Here is an 18279-nt window from a genome sequence, read left to right as displayed (position 1 = left end):
ATCGCAATTAAACACGGTAAATATTTAACTCAAGCATTACCGCATTTACGGCGCTTTGGTAATTCGGCTAGCAGCTAATGTGCTAATTTAAATAAAGGAAACTGCTAAAGCTAGCTACAAAAGCTAACCGTAGCCTTCTTAGCTTCGCATGCTAACCGAGTTTAAACGTGACAGCACTGTGGTTGTTAGAAAGGTACATACATTAGCTGTTAATTAAGTGACATTATTTTATGATTTATTTTTTACAGTAATGAACTTTTTAAGTAATTTTGTTGTGTTTATTACTATTTATACTACGTAGCATTGACCATCACCCATTTTAAGAACTGGTTTACGTTAGCTGAGCCGGGTATCGAGGGGCGGGTTTAGCGGTTGGAGGAGTTGTGTTGAGCCTGATAGTTTAAATACCCACAAGGAGGAACGTAGCAGAGAGGGTGAGTAGACGATATATTTACATTTATATATATATATATATATATATTTATATTTATATTTAACTTTTCAACTCACTCCCAGTTCTTTACGGAACACAACGTTCATGAACGCAGCTGTACGTCAACGGGCGGCCGCGTTCCAACGGGCGACAACGTCCCCGTGCAGTAAAGTTACGGTTAGCTCACGTTTTAGCGTGCGTTGTGTAGCCCCACCGGCTAACGTCTTACTTGTTTCCCCAAATAAAACGTTTGGCTAAACTAGTTCCCAAAATAAACTAATTTCGCTGAATCGTGGGGAGTTTAAATACGCTAGCTAGCTTCTGTCTGTTTGGTTACACTCGTAGTTTGTTGACGGTTAACGCTATTGTTACTTGCGCATTGACTTCGGGCATTTTGCGTAGTTAAGCCACAGCCACCCGTTCAGTCGATCAACTGTAACATATGGCCAACATTAAACGTTAAGAACATTATTTAATTCACGTTATTTTACACGGCTACTGTGACAGTCAGCGTTTGAACAGTTGCACATTTCTCATTGTTTGTTGTTGGCATGGTTTCCAGTAAAACGGTCCATCGTGGCTTCTCTTTCGGTATGTTACAGGTAGATCTGGTAAAACCTGGTGTAAACAACTATTTGTAAACAGCTGATTTTAGCTCAGCGGTTTTGTTTTTCACACTTCAATGCTCACGTCTGTGCAGGTCCCGTAAGGAGATGGCCATGAGGAACGTGGCAGTGAATGTATCTGTGACTTCGATGCTACCGAACCGCTACGAGCTGCTGGCCTGGCTCAATGAAACTTTACAGGCAGGCTTCACAAAGGTGGAGCAGGTGTGCACAGGTAGGTCAACATGCACTAACCTCAACAAACAATCCTGAGCTATGCTGTTATAGTGAATATTTTGTGTATACTTTGGTGGATGGTGGGCACTCTGCTCACCTGACTGCACGTTATTGATTACTTTAGTGTGCTGTGTGTTTGTGTATCCAGGTGCAGCCTTTTGCCAGCTGATGGACTGGTTGTTTCCGAAGTCCCTGAATCTTGCCAGGGTCCGATTCCAAAGCCACTCCATGGTGGACGCTATCCACAACTACAGTTTACTGCAAGCTGCATTCAGAAAAGTTGGAGTGATACGAGTGAGTATTGTAAAAAACAAAAAGTGGTGAACGACTAGTTAATCTGAAAACTAATCAGCAGATGGAAACACTTCTAAAGCCTGAACATAATCTGTTCAGTGGTGGATATGAACACAAGTATAAGATTTAATCTCTCTGCAGCACATCCCCATGGAGGCGCTGATGAAGAAGGACATTACAGTCGCTCTGATCTTCCTGCAGTGGTTTAATGCGCTGTTTCACAAGAACAAAAGCGAGCACAGGGAGTACCATGCCTTAGAGGCCCGAGGTGGACAGAGTATGGTTCCTGCTGACTCAGGTGGGAGCAGAGTGTGTCTGTGGATTATTACACATAACAACAGTGTGGTTGATGTTTGTTAGATTACGATTGCACCTTTCGTCTTTGCTGTGATTAGCGCAGCGTTGCATTATAACTTGATGAATGGACCACCGTGCACGGTGTGAATGCAGCTTTACTTTAATGATATGAAACCAGCACTATTACGTGTTGTGTGTCTGAAAAGCATTCATAGTGTGTGTTTTCATCCCGTTTTAAATTGTCATTCCTCAGAGAACTCTCCCCAGAAACTGGAGATCATCGTAAAGATGGGGGGCAGAACCGCGGAAGAACCAAAAAAAGTCAAACCGACGGAGAGTTTAAACAAGAACGCAGATGTGATAGTGATATCCGATGAAGATGATGCGATGGATGTGTCTGTGGAGCAGAAAACAGAGAAAATGGAGACGACCTTGCAAGAAGAGGCGCAGGAGATGAAGGAGGAGCAAGCAGCAGACAAAGGAGATGAAGGGAGCCGTGAGACTTTGCTGCACTTCATCAGAAGATACTGCAGCGACAATGTGGACACAAAGGCAAACTTAAATACAAGTGCAGTTTCTGCCATCTTGAGTCCAACCCACGCCGCAGACATCATTAAGGCCTGCTCACCCTCGCCGTACTGCCTCTACCTGTATGTGGGCGTGGAGCTGGGTGGAGGACAGAACACAAGTGTTGTCCTGATTGGCTACTTTGACCAGAGCTTGGGGGTCAGTGTGGTGAAGCCTCTGCTCACGCTGCAGATGAGTGTTGACACTGTTGATCCACAAACCTCGGCGAACACAGACACACACACGGCAGATACCGATGCACAGCTTCTGATTGAGGCGCTGCAGAAATGTGACCTTTGTCTGTCCAACGCCGCTGTGTTTTACTGTAACGCTCCACACCCGGGGGTGAGCCAGGTGTTTGTGTCCAAGCTCCAGGCTTTCAACCCGAAGTTAGTATCCCTCTGCGGCCTCCCTGGGATGGCAGCAAGAGCATGTCAGGCCGGACTCTCGGCTTCCTTTAGTTGCGTGGTTGACCTGGTTACAGACATCCACCACCACTTCTACACCTGCCCCTCCGTCAGTGCCAGTCTGAAAGGGTTATTTGATGATGAGTCTTATAACCCCTCCCATCCTATCTCTGCACAGTGTCTGTTTTTCATCCACGCTGTGCAGAAGGTAGCCAGCAGCTGGAGGCTTTTAGTCGACTATTTTAAGTCACTGGAGAAAGCAGAGGCTGCTGACCGGATCAGAACCCGGCTGATGGATCAGAAGTTCCAACTGCGCTTCATATTCCTCAGCCACATTTTAGAGCCCATCGAAGCTCTCCAAGAACTGCAGCAGCGCAGCACAGCGGCCGTGGCCGTGGAGCTGCAGCTGACGTCCATGCTGGTTCACGCCTACGCAGCCAGTCTCCTCCGGCCCTCCATCACAGAGCGCTTTCTCAGGAAGCGAGACCTGCTTCTCCTCCAAAACGGGACGAAGCGGCTCCCCATAACAGAGGTGCTCGTAGGTTCTCGTGCCAGAGAGTTCCTGTGGGCCACCGCTGTCGTGGATCTGGGGGAACGGGAGAGGAGGGACTTCCTGAAGGATGCAGTGGCTTTCTATATAGCAACACTAGAGAGTTTAGTGGAGAGTCTTCCTGAGCATCTCGGGGAGGTGGCACTGAGGAACATCAGCAAAGTGCTGAACCATTCGGAGAATATCAGTGTAAGAACATTTATTTTTTGTTTATACTAAGTGAGACTTAATGCCAGCTATAGCTTATTAATACCCATAAAGCCCGTCAATAATGGAATGTTTAATTTAATTTAATTACAAATGTCATTTATATTTAGATAAGGTTGAGAAGCATCTGCTCATTTGTAAATAATATTAATAATCCACAATTGTAAGATGGTACTCTATTCATTTTATTTAGATATTTATGTAAACATTTCAGAATAAAAGCCTTGTTTTAACAAATTACGGAATTCTTGCGACAGAAAAACAAGAGAGGGCTTTTATTTTAAGTGTTGAGTTCAAAATAAATAAACATAATAAACATAAACAAACATTCTTCAGATATTAAGATTATTACCATTTAAACTTTAGTGTTGTTGCTAGATGTCAATATACTGTATACTTACATTCATCACACGGAGGAAAGGAGACGCCTTGAATCTCTAGAAGATCTGCAGCCGAGCCCTCACCTGTATAATACTACACCACCTTTATAATACATACTACACCACCTGTATAATACATACTACACCACCTTTATAATACATACTACACCACCTGTATAATACATACTACACCACCTTTATAATACATACTACACCACCTGTATAATATAATACATACTACACCACCTGTATAATACATACTACACCACCTTTATAATACATACTACACCACCTGTATAATAAACACTACACCACCTGTATAATACTACATCATCTGTATGCTACACCACCTGTATAATGCTACACCACCTGTATAATGCTACACCACCTTTATAATACATACTACACCACCTGTATAATACTACACCACCTGTATAATACATACTACACCACCTGTATAATACATACTACACCACCTGTATAATGCTACACCACCTTGATAATTGCTACACCACCTGTATAATACTACACCACCTGTATAATACATACTACACCACCTGTATAATACATACTACACCACCTGTATAATGCTACACCACCTGTATAATGCTACACCACCTGTATAATGCTACACCACCTGTATAATGCTACTCCACCTGTATAATACTACACCTGTATAATGCTACACCACCTGTATAATGCTACTCCACCTGTATAAATACTACCACCTGTATTAATACTACCAACCACCTGTATAATGCTTACACCACCTGTATAATACTACACCTGTATAATGCTACACCACCTGTATAATGCTGCACCACCTGTATAATACTACACCTGTATAATGCTACACCACCTGTATAATGCTACACCACCTGTATAATACTACACCACCTGTATATACATACTACACCACCTGTATATACATACTACACCACCTGTATAATCTACTACACCACCTGTATAAGCTACTACACACCTGATATAATCTACACCACCTGTATAATACTACACCACCTGTATAATTACTACACACCTGTACATACCACCCTGTATATATACTACACCACCTGTATAATGCTACACCACCTGTATTAATGCTACACAACCTGTATAATGCTACATCCACCTGTATAATGCTACACCACCTGTATAATGCTACACCACCTGTATAATACAACTACACCACCTGTATAATACTACACCACCTGTATAATACATACTAATACCACCTTATAATGCTACCCACCTGTATAATACTACACCACCTGTATAATACTACACCACCTGTATAATCTACACCACTGTATAACTAACACCACCTGTATAATACTACACCACCTGTATAATGCTACACCCCTGTATAATCTCACCACCTGTATAATGCTACACCACCTGTATAATACTACACACATGTATAATGCTACCACCACCGTATAATACTACACCTGTATAATGCTACACCACCTGTATAATACTACACCTGTATAATGCTACACCACCTGTATAATACTACACCTGTATAATGCTACTCCACCTGTATAATACTACACCTGTATAATGCTCCACCTGTATAATACTACACCACCTGTATAATGCTACACCTGTATAATACTACACCTGTATAATGCTACACCACCTGTATAATGCTACACCACCTGTATAATGCTACACCACCTGTATAATACTACACCTGTATAATACTACACCACCTGTATAATGCTACACCACCTGTATAATACTACACCACCTGTTTACTACTCCACCTGTATAATACTACACCTGTATAATGCTACACCACCTGTATAATACTACACCTGTATAATACTACACCACCTGTATAATGCTACATCACCTGTATAATGCTACACCACCTGTATAATACTACACCACTTGTATAATGCTACACCTGTATAATACTCCACCTGTATAATGCTACTCCACCTGTATAATACTCCACCTGTATAATGCTTCCTGTGTTTTCCCTTCAGGGTAATAGATTGTCCAGGAATGTGCTGTCAGAGTTGGGGGATCAGCTCGGTCTGTTTAGTGATGCGGTTGCAGAGAGACAGATACTGGGATTCGACTACACCCGTTTCTTCAACACTGTAAAGGAGGAACAGAGTCATTGCTGGACGAAGGTAAACACCACCAGCTGTTGAATGAAATGTATAACTGCTGGAGTTAATCCTGGTGTGAACTGCTCAGGTTATTAGGGACGTACCGAGCTTATCGGTCCCCTTGAGTGACATCACAGTTCCTAAATTAAATAGTTTGTTGTTTTACCGTCATACAGTTTTTGATATCGTAGATAATGTTCTAGTTCTGTAGCCATCAAATGTCATTACAAGAGGCTCCTGTGTCGTCTGTACAGATGCTGCATGTCACCAGACAGAACTCTGCTCTGCGTAAACTCCTCCTGACCCTCCTGGCGCTGCCGAGCTCTCTTCGCAGGACGCAGGTGTTTGCTAAGGTGAGTGTTGAGAGCTAAACCTGTACAGAAGGCTTGGGGTTCGACGCCATATTCACAAATGATCTTATCTTTAAGGTAAGATCTTTCCAGGATGTGTTTAAGTGGGGTTGTGCGGTGTATGGCGGGCAGCACGCCCCCCGTTACAGGAGAACCAGACAGGAAGTTAAGCTTTGTGCTGCTGCCGTCTAAGTTTCACAGTTTTAAACGAAGACTCCAAATCGTCCATTTTCATTCCATTTGTTGCTTTGTCTCTAAACAGTTCTGTTTGTGTCAGTAATCTTTATACATTTCAATTCATCCCGCATACGTGTTCTTTACTTCCCCTCTCATGGATTTATGTGATGATAAATGTGTGTGTGTGTGTGTGTTTGCTCCCATCTCAAGGTGTTCAACAAGGCTCTTCCTAACAGCAAGGAAACTCCCAAAGCTTTACCCCAACAATGCAATTGGGCAGGAAAACGCCGCCGCTGTAAAAAGTCACTAAGGAAACTTGTCCAGGCAGGTTATGGAGACAAGAAGAAAGATGAAACTTCATCAGATGATAGCGTTGACCCCAAACCCAAACCCAGTCTACAGCTTCCCTCCAAACGCTCCAGGGGCATGGAGGACTCCGACTTCACAGACAATTCTTCTGGTAAGACGTGTTCCAGCTGCATAGACATGAACATTTCACTAATGAGGTAAATCTAATAATAACACCAACGTGACCGCTTCCTCTTCATCAGATGTGGTCGATGTCACCGAAGAATCCAAAATAAGTCGAACCAGCAGACTAATAAAGGCAGAAAGTAAGAAACGTGGAGTTAATGATCTCGTTTAATTAGTTATTACTTCTTCGATTGAAGATGTACAGAAGCAGAGCCTTGATGTTATCAAGTGTTTATTCATATTCTGTATGGAAACACATTTAGAAGTTATTGTCACTGTTGTTATAGGTGAAAGAACTCTACAGGAAAAGTCTGCCATCGTCGAGGATGATGAAGATGAAGATGAAGATGACGGCTGCATGAGTTTAACAAGAACACCCAAATCGGCAGAATTGCTGGTAAAATCGGATTATTCCAATTAGCAAATTTACAACCACTAATTTAAAAAAAAGTACTAATATCTTACTATATCATACTGTTAATTTATTAGTGTGTGTGTGTGTGTGTGTGTTACAGGCTACGATGGGGGAGCTGGTCTGGGGTCAGCTGGAGGGCTTCTCTTGCTGGCCAGCCATCATTATACCCTGCACGGGAGAGGATCAGCTTCCTGAGTGGAGGATGGTGGAGTGGTACGGACAGAACATGTCCGCTCAGGTGAGTCGGAGGAGAACGTTTCTACACAAACTAAAATAATAATAATAATAATAATAATAATTGCTTCATATTCAAAGTGAAGCCATTTGTTGTTTTGGTGATTTTATTTCCCTGGTTTAACGGTCTGCCCCCAAAGAGCTAGTGAGAGCAGCTGCTCAGCGGGCAGAGAGACGGCACCACACACACACACACGTTTCTCTCTGACCAATCAGGGGTCTTCAGTATTTGAACCCCACCTGCTTGTATTGACTCGGCACGCCTGCCAACAAAGGTACCAGGTGCTACTCGCAACTTTTGCTGATGGAAAACCAAAAGTAGCGAGTAGAGCGGCACAACATTGCCACATCTTCACCAGATGATTCCTGTGTTTGGTGCATCAACATGAAGGCCTGGACCACTGTTGATGACATCATCAAAACTACAGATCTTTACTCTGACGGCTTTTTAAATCCCTAAAGTTTCACGTTCTTAATTAAATATGTATTAAAGCGTCTTTCTAATACAAGGTGTCGTATCGGGGTGGTATCTTGTTGCTCGTTGAGTTTGGGTCCAACGCCTACACATTGCCAAGCATCATTTTAAGTAACTGATATTAATTTTTATATCTCTGCTCTGATTCCAGATCAGTTTGGAAGCTCTGAAACCTTTCGCTGCCTTCGCCCAGAACTTCTCTTCCAACTCCTTCGCCACCCGCGTCATCTACCAAGACGCCATCTTCTTGTCCCTGCAGGTCTGAGTGTCTTTCTGCGTGTTTCCTGATAAACATAAACAGCACTGTTGTTGTAACTGCTCAGACAACACAACACACACTGCTCATGGAGAGTTCAGATGTGCGAGTCATATTTGTGCTCCTGCTTACATGTTTATGTGCGTTTCATCAGGAGGCAGCGCTCCGCTGTAAGAAGCACTTTCCTGCGTGTGTTGAGGATCGGGACGAGCTGCTGAAGCAGATGTTGGACTGGGCCTTTGAAGGCTTTCAGCCCACCGGGCCGGACGGACTCACACCTACAGCTGCCACAAGTGGTATGAACATCTGACTTCTAAAGAGCCTGAATAGATTTACCGAGTACCTTCATGTGCGGGGGGGGGGGGTTAAAGGCACTTAACCCTGAGCTGCTCCAGGGAGACTGTCCCTGTAGTTAGTTCACTAACTAACTACTAACTCACATTTTTCAAGTTTATTAGCTGTAATATTTGCTTTAACATCGCCACAAAGCGACGCAATAGACAAATATAGTAGATTAGATTTTTTCAAATAATTAGCTAATCTAGTCCTGCGGAATGAACCACATAATATACTGTAGAGTTCCCAAACCTTCTGTGGCCAAGGCACACCTGTGTTCATATCCGGGCAGAATCCCCTCTATAACACATCGTGTCACTGTCATCACTCTGTGAACATTTATTGAGTCCTTGTAAGAAGCTGTTCTCCTTCACACTAGGAGAGAGCCTGTGATGTGTCACACTCTAATATTTCCCACCATGCACAAACGGCTAAAACGGCTTCGCTTTGACACATTATTTTTTTAATGATTATGTTTATTTATATTTAGGCCAAAGCATATAAGACCTATTGTTTCTATATTGTGAAATAAGTGTGTAGGACAAAGTACCGATAAAGTACAGTGCTTCCCTGCGCTGCGCCCCCTCCCAACGGAACCCTGCGCCCCTCCCTGAAATTCTTGTTTTTTATATTCACAACTCACTTTTCACATTGAACAGGTCTCTTTTATTAAATAAACTAAGCGCTTATGTTATTTATCTAATGTATGTGCACATTTCAGTTGCTTTGCGTATTTACATTCTCTCCTCTGCATCGCGAAGGACGGAGCCACACACACACACACACACACACACACACACGATCCAGCCCAGGCAGCCTCCCGCAGAGCAGTACACTTAGAGGAAACACTGAAGTAAATCACAAACCTTGTCTATAGTTAAATGCAATAGGCCTAATTGTTTCAAAATCCCACGGCACACCGGGATTAGTCTCACGGCACAACGTTTGGGAACCACTGCTGTAGAGTGATGTTATGTTCAAAGACAGGTTCTTTAATATTCTGCATTATTATCCTCCCTGCAGCTCTATAGTGGTCAGAGTCCCAACTTTCACTCTGGGTGAAAGGCCACGCTACAGGTGAAGCATAGGAAGTTTAGCATGCATAGCCAATATAATAATGCTGTGTATATATTATAATCAGTAGCAGCCTCTGGGTAATAAACAGCCACACGTACTAATATAGACTAAGTAAGAGCGGAGACGATCTGATCTACACATTGTACGCATCATGGTGACTGATCTTCACTGCTGTCTGATGCTCACATGTATGTCTCTGTCCAGGTGTTACTACAAACAACAACAGCCTGAAGGTGAAGCAGAAACTCTTCCCGAAGGCCATCTCCTCCACCCCGTCCCTCAGCTCCTCCACCCCGTCCCTCAGCTCCTCCACCCCGTCCCTCAGCTCCTCCACCCCGTCCCTCAGCACCTCCACCCCGTCCCTCAGCACCTCCACCCCGATAAGCAGCAAGAGCAACATAAACAGCATCGAGATGAAGGTGGTGCCGGCGTCCGTGGACGAGGCGTCCGTGGACGTGGCGTCCTCCCACAGAGGTGGAAAACCTGCTTCAGAAGGATTTGATTTAGCGGGAAAAGTCACTAAAGCAGTCATGAAGGAGAAGGTGTCCCGAGAGGGAGAGAGAGATGACTGGGGAGGAAGATTGGGGAGAGGGAAGGCTAAGGGAGGGTGTAAAGGAGGGAAGGTTCAGAAGAAGAAATTAAGTTTTGATGGATTTCATGATGATGACATGAAGAAGAACTTCACCAAATCTTACAATAAGGTCAACCATTCGACCAACACGTACACACAGCCGGACCAGAAGCTCAGAGGTACCAAATTAAATCTATCATTAAGCTTCAAATGTTTTTTATTCAGCCAAAGAAGATTATACCTCTATTGTTGTCAAGTCTCATTTAGTTATTCCTTTCTTTCATTTCAGAGCAGACTGTTCGTAGGATCAGGGACAGGAAGCTGGATATTGAAGGTGAGTGTTGACATTTATTACCTTTAAGCATACATATTTGATTTTGTCGTGCTGGATGGTGAAATGATTAGTGGTTATGTTTTATGTGCACACAATTGTAAGAATTGCTAATCCTCCAATAAAACCTTTAAATGAATCTTGAGTTTGTAAAATGTCTAATGTTAAAACATAATAAGTAGGATGTGGTATGTAACTAGAGTTGCATTCTGTTTTATATTGTGTGTGCAGACTTCTGTTTGTGTTGTGGGACTGAAGACGTGGAGATATTTCACCCTCTGTTTAAAGGCAGCCTCTGCTCGGAGTGTAAAGTAAGAAATCGTGTGTGTGTGTGTGTGTGTGTGTGTGTGTGTGTGTGTGTGTGTGTGTGTGTGTGTGTGTGTGTGTGTGTGTGTGTGTGTGTGTGTGTGTGTGTGTGTGTGTGTGTGTGTGTGTTACAAGCAGCAGTAAGAGCGACTGTACTCTGAATGTGTGAAGTATGAAGCTCAACACTGCTTTTCCTCCGGTGCTATAACGTGTCCTAACCGCTGTCTGTGTCCCTGTCTGTGACGCTGTCTGTGTCCCCGTCTCTGACGCTGTCTGTGTCCCTGTCTGTGACTCTGACGCTGTCTGTGTCCCTGTCTGTGACTCTGACGCTGTCTGTGTCCCTGTCTGTGACCCTGTCTGTGACCCTGTCTGTGTCTGTGTCCCTGTCTGTGACTCTGATGCTGTCTGTGTCCCTGTCTGTGTCCCTGTCTGACTGTCTGTGTCCCTGTCTGTGTCCCTGTCTGACCTGTCTGTGACCCTGTCTGTGACCCTGTCTGTGTCCCTGTCTGTGTCCCTGTCTGTGTCCCTGCAGGATAACTTAACAGAAACTCTGTATCGTTACGATGAAGATGGATATCAGTCGTACTGCACCATCTGCTGCTCTGGACTGGAGGTCATACTGTGCGGCAACAATAGCTGCTGCAGGTTTGTTTATCTTTGAATAACTATCTAAATATAAAGGAACAAGTTGAGTCTTTATTAGTTTAAAGGTATAATATGTAATATTTCAGTATTAAAATGTCTAAAAACAACTATCTTTTATACGTTTTGTACTTACATTATTCCAATGTTTCAAAAGTGTTCAAACCAATAGAATCATTTTAATGAGGGTAAAGGCGTCATCTCCCTTTTACCCCCGCCAAACACCAGATGATAATTAAATGTCACAGATTTATACTCAGCAACAGTAATACAGCCACGCAGTATGTGTGTGTCATTAATTGCATGACATTTATCCTGTAGAAACCTAATTTATTGAAATGATATTTCAGTATTGATCCAGCTGACCAGTGTTTCATGCCAGCCACCGATCTAATGAGTCAAAGACATTTTTAGTTTGATTGTTTTGACCGCGGATGACAGCGCAGGGCCACGCCACGATTGAATGTGCAACATCTCGTTGGCTACAGTAGCTGTATGGGTAGTCGACTCATCCGATGGTACGTTGGAAAGAAATGACATAACACGAATTATCCATTTCCAGCAACGTCATCAGAGTCTACGTTTTCATTGAGAGACCTCTAGTGGCAGAAATGAACATACTGTGTGTTTTTAATTGTCTCCCGTCCCCCCCCCGGTCCCCCGTCCTTCTCTTCCTCTGCAGATCTTACTGCGAGGACTGTCTGAACATTCTCGTCAGCCCGGGGACGTTTGATTCGTTGAAGCTGCTGGACCCGTGGATCTGCTACTTGTGTCAGCCTCATCGACCCCGCGCTGGTGCGCTGGTCCCCAGAAAGGACTGGAGCATTCGTGTTCAGGAGTTATTCGCCAACAACAGCGCCATGGAGTTTGTGAGTGATCAACAGATTTGTCAAACATTACACGCATTAAATGTAAAAGTCAAAGTTGCCACTTAATTGTCTGCCTGATCTACAAATGAATGAATGAATCGTTTACTGTCACTTAGACTTCTGGTCTCCAATCAGAAACATGATCATTTTAATAGCATTAAAGTAAATTAGCTTTTTCAATCTACAGAACATTTGTGATAAATTAGAAATTTCGGATAGAAAAAGTATTAATGAAATATTAAACTCATAAATACAGCTTGTGTTTTTCCAGTAATTGTTTATTTAAGATCACAAATTAAATAAATGACTTTAAATAAAAGGATTAGTGTAGACGAGCGGTATACAACCCTAAGCACAGTGTGTATTTAGTAATGTGACAACTTAGTGTCAACATTAGGAAGTTGTTATAAATGAAGTTTCACAAACACAAACTTAAGTCTTATGGAATTTCCTTGTAGGAAACTCGTTTCCCTTCAACACGTTATCACTCTGTTGTTACTTGTAGGAGCCTCATCGTGTTTACCCGTCCATCCCTGCAAACCTGCGCAGACCAGTCCGAGTTCTGTCACTGTTCGATGGCATAGCAACAGGTGAGTCACACACACCCCCGGGCCTCCTTCCCCAATAATGATTGTTTGGTACATTTCTGTACGAGTTTATCGTATTTAAGAGCGAGCGCATAATTATCTAACAGTCGGCCGTCTGAAGATGAATTCACTTTAATCTTTGAACAGTAAGTTGTTTAGTCCTGGAGTTGTTCTGAGAACTGAAGGCAGACATTACTTTTAAGCTCATATTAAACCAAAATGTTAATTCATTAATGTACGATCATTTCTCTTACGATGCTTTAAAGGAAACGCCTCGTAGTAAGGAAGGTTCCTCGGATAGATTTTTAACAGCTTATTCTTACGATGCTTTTAGGAAATGTGTTCCTCCTCGGGATAGTATAGCTTGTATAGTATTAAGAGTTTGATCAGAGGATCTTATTCCTTAGGAGTTTTCTTCCTGACATGTTTGTGTGTCTGGATTTGTTCAGGCTACCTGGTCCTGAAGGATCTCGGCTTCAAAGTGGAGAAATGTGTTGCCTCAGAGATTTGCGAGGATTCGATTGCTGTGGCGACCGTCAACCACGATGGGAAGATCATCCATGTCGGTGACGCCCGGTTCATCAACCAGGAACATGTATGTATTCATATCCTTACAATTCTTCTTCTTGATTTTCAGTTTGAAAGTCTCATCTTGTTGTTTTGAGTCATTTATAACCCAACATTAACCATTGAACACACAACCTGAACCAGCGCCGTGTTCCTCTTTGACAGATCGAGCGGTGGGGTCCGTTTGATTTGCTGATCGGCGGCAGCCCCTGTAACGACCTCTCCATCGTCAACCCGTCTAGGAAAGGCCTCTATGGTATGTGACTGTGTTGTAATGCACTTAGTCTTCAAATAAGAATTTATTAATTGTGTAATTAATGCCAAACAGTCGACTTCCACATATTTGTAAATTCAAAAAGTAAAAGTTTTTGGACTGTTCAGACAAAATAAGCAGTTTTGTTTGTAGATTTACCCAGTTAATCAAATAACTAAAGGAAGAAATCCTTAATGTCACACCTGATCAGTTATAAACCACGACGGGGTATTATCTTCTTGGAATATTAGCCCCCTCTCCCGGCTCCGTATTTCATTTGTCTACAATATCCCAAGATAAACAGATGAGATCCGTGTGAAGAATATTTCTGGCCTCTGCAATGCTTTGATCAGATCGCCATTGTTATGCAGATTATATTTATATTAGTGTTTGAAACGAGGGCAATATCAAGGAGCCTTTCTGCTTTGCTGTAATTCCCTCCTCTCTCCTGCAGAGGGCACCGGCAGGCTGTTCTTTGAGTTCTACCGCATCCTTCAGCTGCTGAAGCCCCGAGAGGAAGACCCCAAGCCGTTCTTCTGGCTGTTTGAGAACGTGGTCTTCATGAACACGCATGACAAAGTCAACATCTGCCGCTTCCTCGAGGTTCGCCCCGTCCAGTTGTTTTTTATCTTGAGCACTCTTCTTCTTCTTCTTCTTCTTCTTCTTCTTCTTCTTCTTCTTCTTCTTCTTCTTCTTCTTCTTCTTCTTCTTCTTCTTCTTCTTCTTCTTCTTCTTCTTCTTCTTCTTCTTCTTCTTCTTCTTCTTCTTCTTCTTCTTCTTCTTCTTCTTCTTCTTCTTCTTCTTCCTGTTTCTTTGTCCTCTGCCTTCCTGTTTTCCTTCCTTATTGCGCTGCTATTATTCTTTAACATGTTCTAAAGTCAGAGAGTGACTGCTGCGGTCTGATTCTTCGACAGTGCAACCCGGTGCTGGTGGACGCAGTCAAAGTTAGCCCAGCTCACAGAGCGCGTTACTTCTGGGGAAACATCCCGGGGATGAGCAGGTGAGGCGATCGATTAAACAGAAATTAAAGGTTGTATTACGAACTGTTTCTGACTTGAGTAATATGTTATTGTGGTCACGTCGGTCTACTATAGTTTGTGTTTCTGCTTTTCAAAGTGTTCTCTTTCATTTCCCTGTTTTCAAAAAACAGAAGTAGAAAATAAAGTTTGCGTGTTTGTTGCTCATCTCCCATCAGACCCATCATAGCGTCCCAGAACGACAAGCTGAATCTCCAGGACTGTTTAGAGATCAGTAGAGAAGCCAGGGTCAGTGACTGAACATCTACAGTCCCTCTACTTTACGTGCTGAATGTGCCTTTTCACAAAACAATTCTGATTTATGATCATTAAAAAGAAAGGGATAAATAATGACTCACGTTGTCGTTTGTATTCCAGGTCACCAAGGTGAGGACGATCACCACCAATGCAAACTCTCTGAAGCAGGGCAAAGGACTCAGATCTCTGCTGCCTGTCCTCCAGAGCGGCAGAGAGGACAACCTCTGGATCACTGAACTAGAAAAGTAGGCATCATAATAATTATGTTTAAGAGTTTGTTTGTAATCACAGTGTTGCTCTGGCACCAGCAGGAACCCTCTTTACTTAAAAAGGCAAAAAGAAACAGTAAACTGAACGGAGTAACAAAAATACTCGACGCAAGGAATATATCTGGGACGCTTACTGAAACAGACCAGACAAAGGGAGGGAGCAGAGACTAAATACACAAGGGAGGGGAGGTGATGAGGAACAGGTGAACCTGATCAGGGCGGGGCAGGGAATCACACACGAGGGCAGGAAGTGAAGTATCTGAAAGGAGAGACAAGGAGGAGTATACCAAAATAAATCAGGAAATAAATAACTTGGTCTGCTTTAAAAGACGTTTTCTTTTCAAAGCCAGTTTTATGTTTTGACTCTGTTACTCGTGTAAGTGAATTTTGCCACTCTGGACTTTTTTAGTCTTCATTGTTGTACGCAGGTGTCTCTGGGCTCAGAAGAGAAAGCCAACACACGTTACTCTGATCACCTGTATGTCTGAGATCATCTTTATCCACAGAATGTGTGAACTTCTCTCGCAGCAGCTCCCAACGTGCTGTCCTGGAGCCAGATAATCATAGGGTAGCAACCCAACAAAACCAATTATAGGGACAATTAAGATTTTCTTTTACTATGCTGGTGTACGTAACACGTGTGGCTGCAGCAAACTGCTTGAGGGCATTTCAACAGAAGTGTCATTCTGACAGTTTGACAGTCAGCCCCAACTCTTTAATGAATCCGCCATTTATTTCCTCAATTAATCATTTGGTGTATAAAACATTAGACATGAGAAAAAGTAAGTCTTCACATGTCTTGTTCGACCAATGGTCCAAAACCTCAAGATATTCCGTTTACCGTCATAAAAGAATAAGAAGACCAGCAAATATTCATATTTAAGGAGCTGGAACCAGAGATTATTTTGCATTTTTGCTTGACTTACATGATAAATCAATTATCAAAGATGATTAACTTGATTCAAGATGTTAATTGTCACTCAAGAATTATATAGTTATACAAGAACAAGCGTGTAAAATGCTTTCGCTGGGAGGCTTCATTAAAGACTAACAAGTAGTAAATATGTAATAAAATATATAAAAAAAATATATATAAGACGCAATTATATATATATTTATTATTATATATATATATTTATTATTTTATATATACATATATATATATATATATATTTATTATAATATAATATATTTATTATTATTATTATATATATAATTTTTTATATATTTATTATTATTATATAAATATATTTAAAAAGAATATATATGTATTTCTTTTAAATATATTTATATAACAATAATAAATATATAAAAAATTATATATATATATAATTTCAATATTATTATTATTATTATTATTATTATTATTATTATTATTATTATTATTATATAAGTTGAACTTCAGCTAACACCTACGTGCCTTCTCCTTTATTCTCCACCAGGATCTTTGGTTTCCCCAAACATTACACCGACGTAAGGAACATGACCCGTCTTCAGAGGCAGAAGGTGCTGGGGAAGGCGTGGTGCGTGCCGGTCATCCGTCACCTCTTCGCTCCGCTGAAGGACTATTTTGCCTGTGAGGAGCTGCTTCCTTCGTCCACCACCTCCGTCGCCCACCACCTCCCCGTCACCCCTCTCTAAAAGTGCAGCAACTGAGATAGGGGAGGTTAGGTTGTGTATAGAATGTGTGTGATTGTGTGGAGGGTTATTTCCGCCACTACATGTCACTTGGTGGAGCATAAATGAAGTATGGAGGATTCTACAACTTTTTATAAGCCAGCTCACAGACAGGCTTTTTTGGGCCATGTTGTCACCTATGCACTCAAGTATCTTGCATTGTGTCACTTATGCAGTTTGTGTGCACAGCCAACACTTTGTCCTCCAAAGCCACAAAAGATGGCAGATAATGATCCTACATTAAATTGTGTTTGTTATTGTGTATATATATATATGTAATACTTGTTGAACTGGCTGTAACTGACATACTATTGTTAGCAACAATTGACACCAAATGTTTACATTTACTACTTCTCTTCTGATAAAGTGTTTGTGATAATGCAAGACTACTGAGGTACGTGGCCACATTGACCGATGATCGTATAAAATACAAAGCGTGATCTATTCTGACTCATGTATCATGAACAAATGTTTTTGAGAACTGATTTTGTTTTTGGTGTAAGTGGACTGGACAGTATTTTAGCACAAAACATCAGAGGAATGGATTGAGACGTGTTAATGTTCAATCAATGTTCAAGTGTGGAGGGGAAACTGAAATATCCATATCATCTCTACTGTACCAAATATATATATATTTGTATTATTATTTTTAGAGGGCATGGTGAATATTTGGGCAAGTGATTGTTGGATTGTTGACAAGACCAAAAACTGAAATAAATCTCATAATGATCCCAGGGATGGCTTCTTTATTTCACTTGTGTCCCATAGCGGAAGTTTGTTATCTGTTATCTATTATTTTTACCTCATAATTACCATGTAATGTATCTAAATGAATTTGTATAGTTGTATTTACATTTTTTTTATTATCTCATACTGTAGGTGATTTATTAAAGGGTTCCTTTCTTACCCTTACCTGTATGTATTCCTGGCAGTGTAAATAAATCTTTAAAACAGCATTCATGTGTTAAAATGACATTTACAGAAAATGTAATTGGTTAACTGAATAAATATGAAGATCCAAATACTTATTTATTCCTCA

The 18279-nt window shown here is 41.8% G+C and overlaps 1 protein-coding gene across 3 annotated transcripts; it reads left to right on the top strand.

The window, feature by feature from the left end:
* The first annotated feature begins 326 nt into the window (after positions 1-326).
* LOC115010818 (uncharacterized) lies at positions 327-17975 on the top strand. Of its 3 annotated transcripts, none has more exons than XM_029435627.1 (26): positions 327-434; positions 1134-1273; positions 1424-1569; positions 1711-1867; positions 2120-3579; positions 5972-6121; positions 6355-6453; positions 6838-7087; positions 7179-7241; positions 7389-7498; positions 7617-7754; positions 8377-8484; positions 8636-8777; positions 10099-10644; positions 10755-10799; positions 11028-11107; positions 11635-11747; positions 12427-12613; positions 13119-13203; positions 13650-13795; positions 13933-14023; positions 14475-14623; positions 14935-15020; positions 15216-15285; positions 15415-15539; positions 17006-17975. In XM_029435627.1, the coding sequence occupies exons 2-26, from the start codon at positions 1147-1149 to the stop codon at positions 17202-17204; spliced, it is 4872 nt and encodes a 1623-aa protein (XP_029291487.1). In that variant the 5' UTR covers positions 327-434; positions 1134-1146; the 3' UTR covers positions 17205-17975. The 3 variants fall into 3 exon arrangements, with proteins under 3 accessions (XP_029291487.1, XP_029291485.1, XP_029291486.1); XM_029435625.1 differs by having other exon boundaries at positions 7611-7754; XM_029435626.1 differs by lacking the exon at positions 327-434 and adding an exon at positions 567-1024 and having other exon boundaries at positions 7611-7754.
* The last annotated feature ends 304 nt before the right edge of the window (positions 17976-18279 follow it).

This window comes from Cottoperca gobio, chromosome 7, assembly GCF_900634415.1.
Source record: "Cottoperca gobio chromosome 7, fCotGob3.1, whole genome shotgun sequence".
Lineage (NCBI taxonomy): Eukaryota > Metazoa > Chordata > Actinopteri > Perciformes > Bovichtidae > Cottoperca > Cottoperca gobio.
Note: the sequence above shows the minus strand (reverse complement) of the source record. Positions and strands in the feature narration are given on the sequence as shown.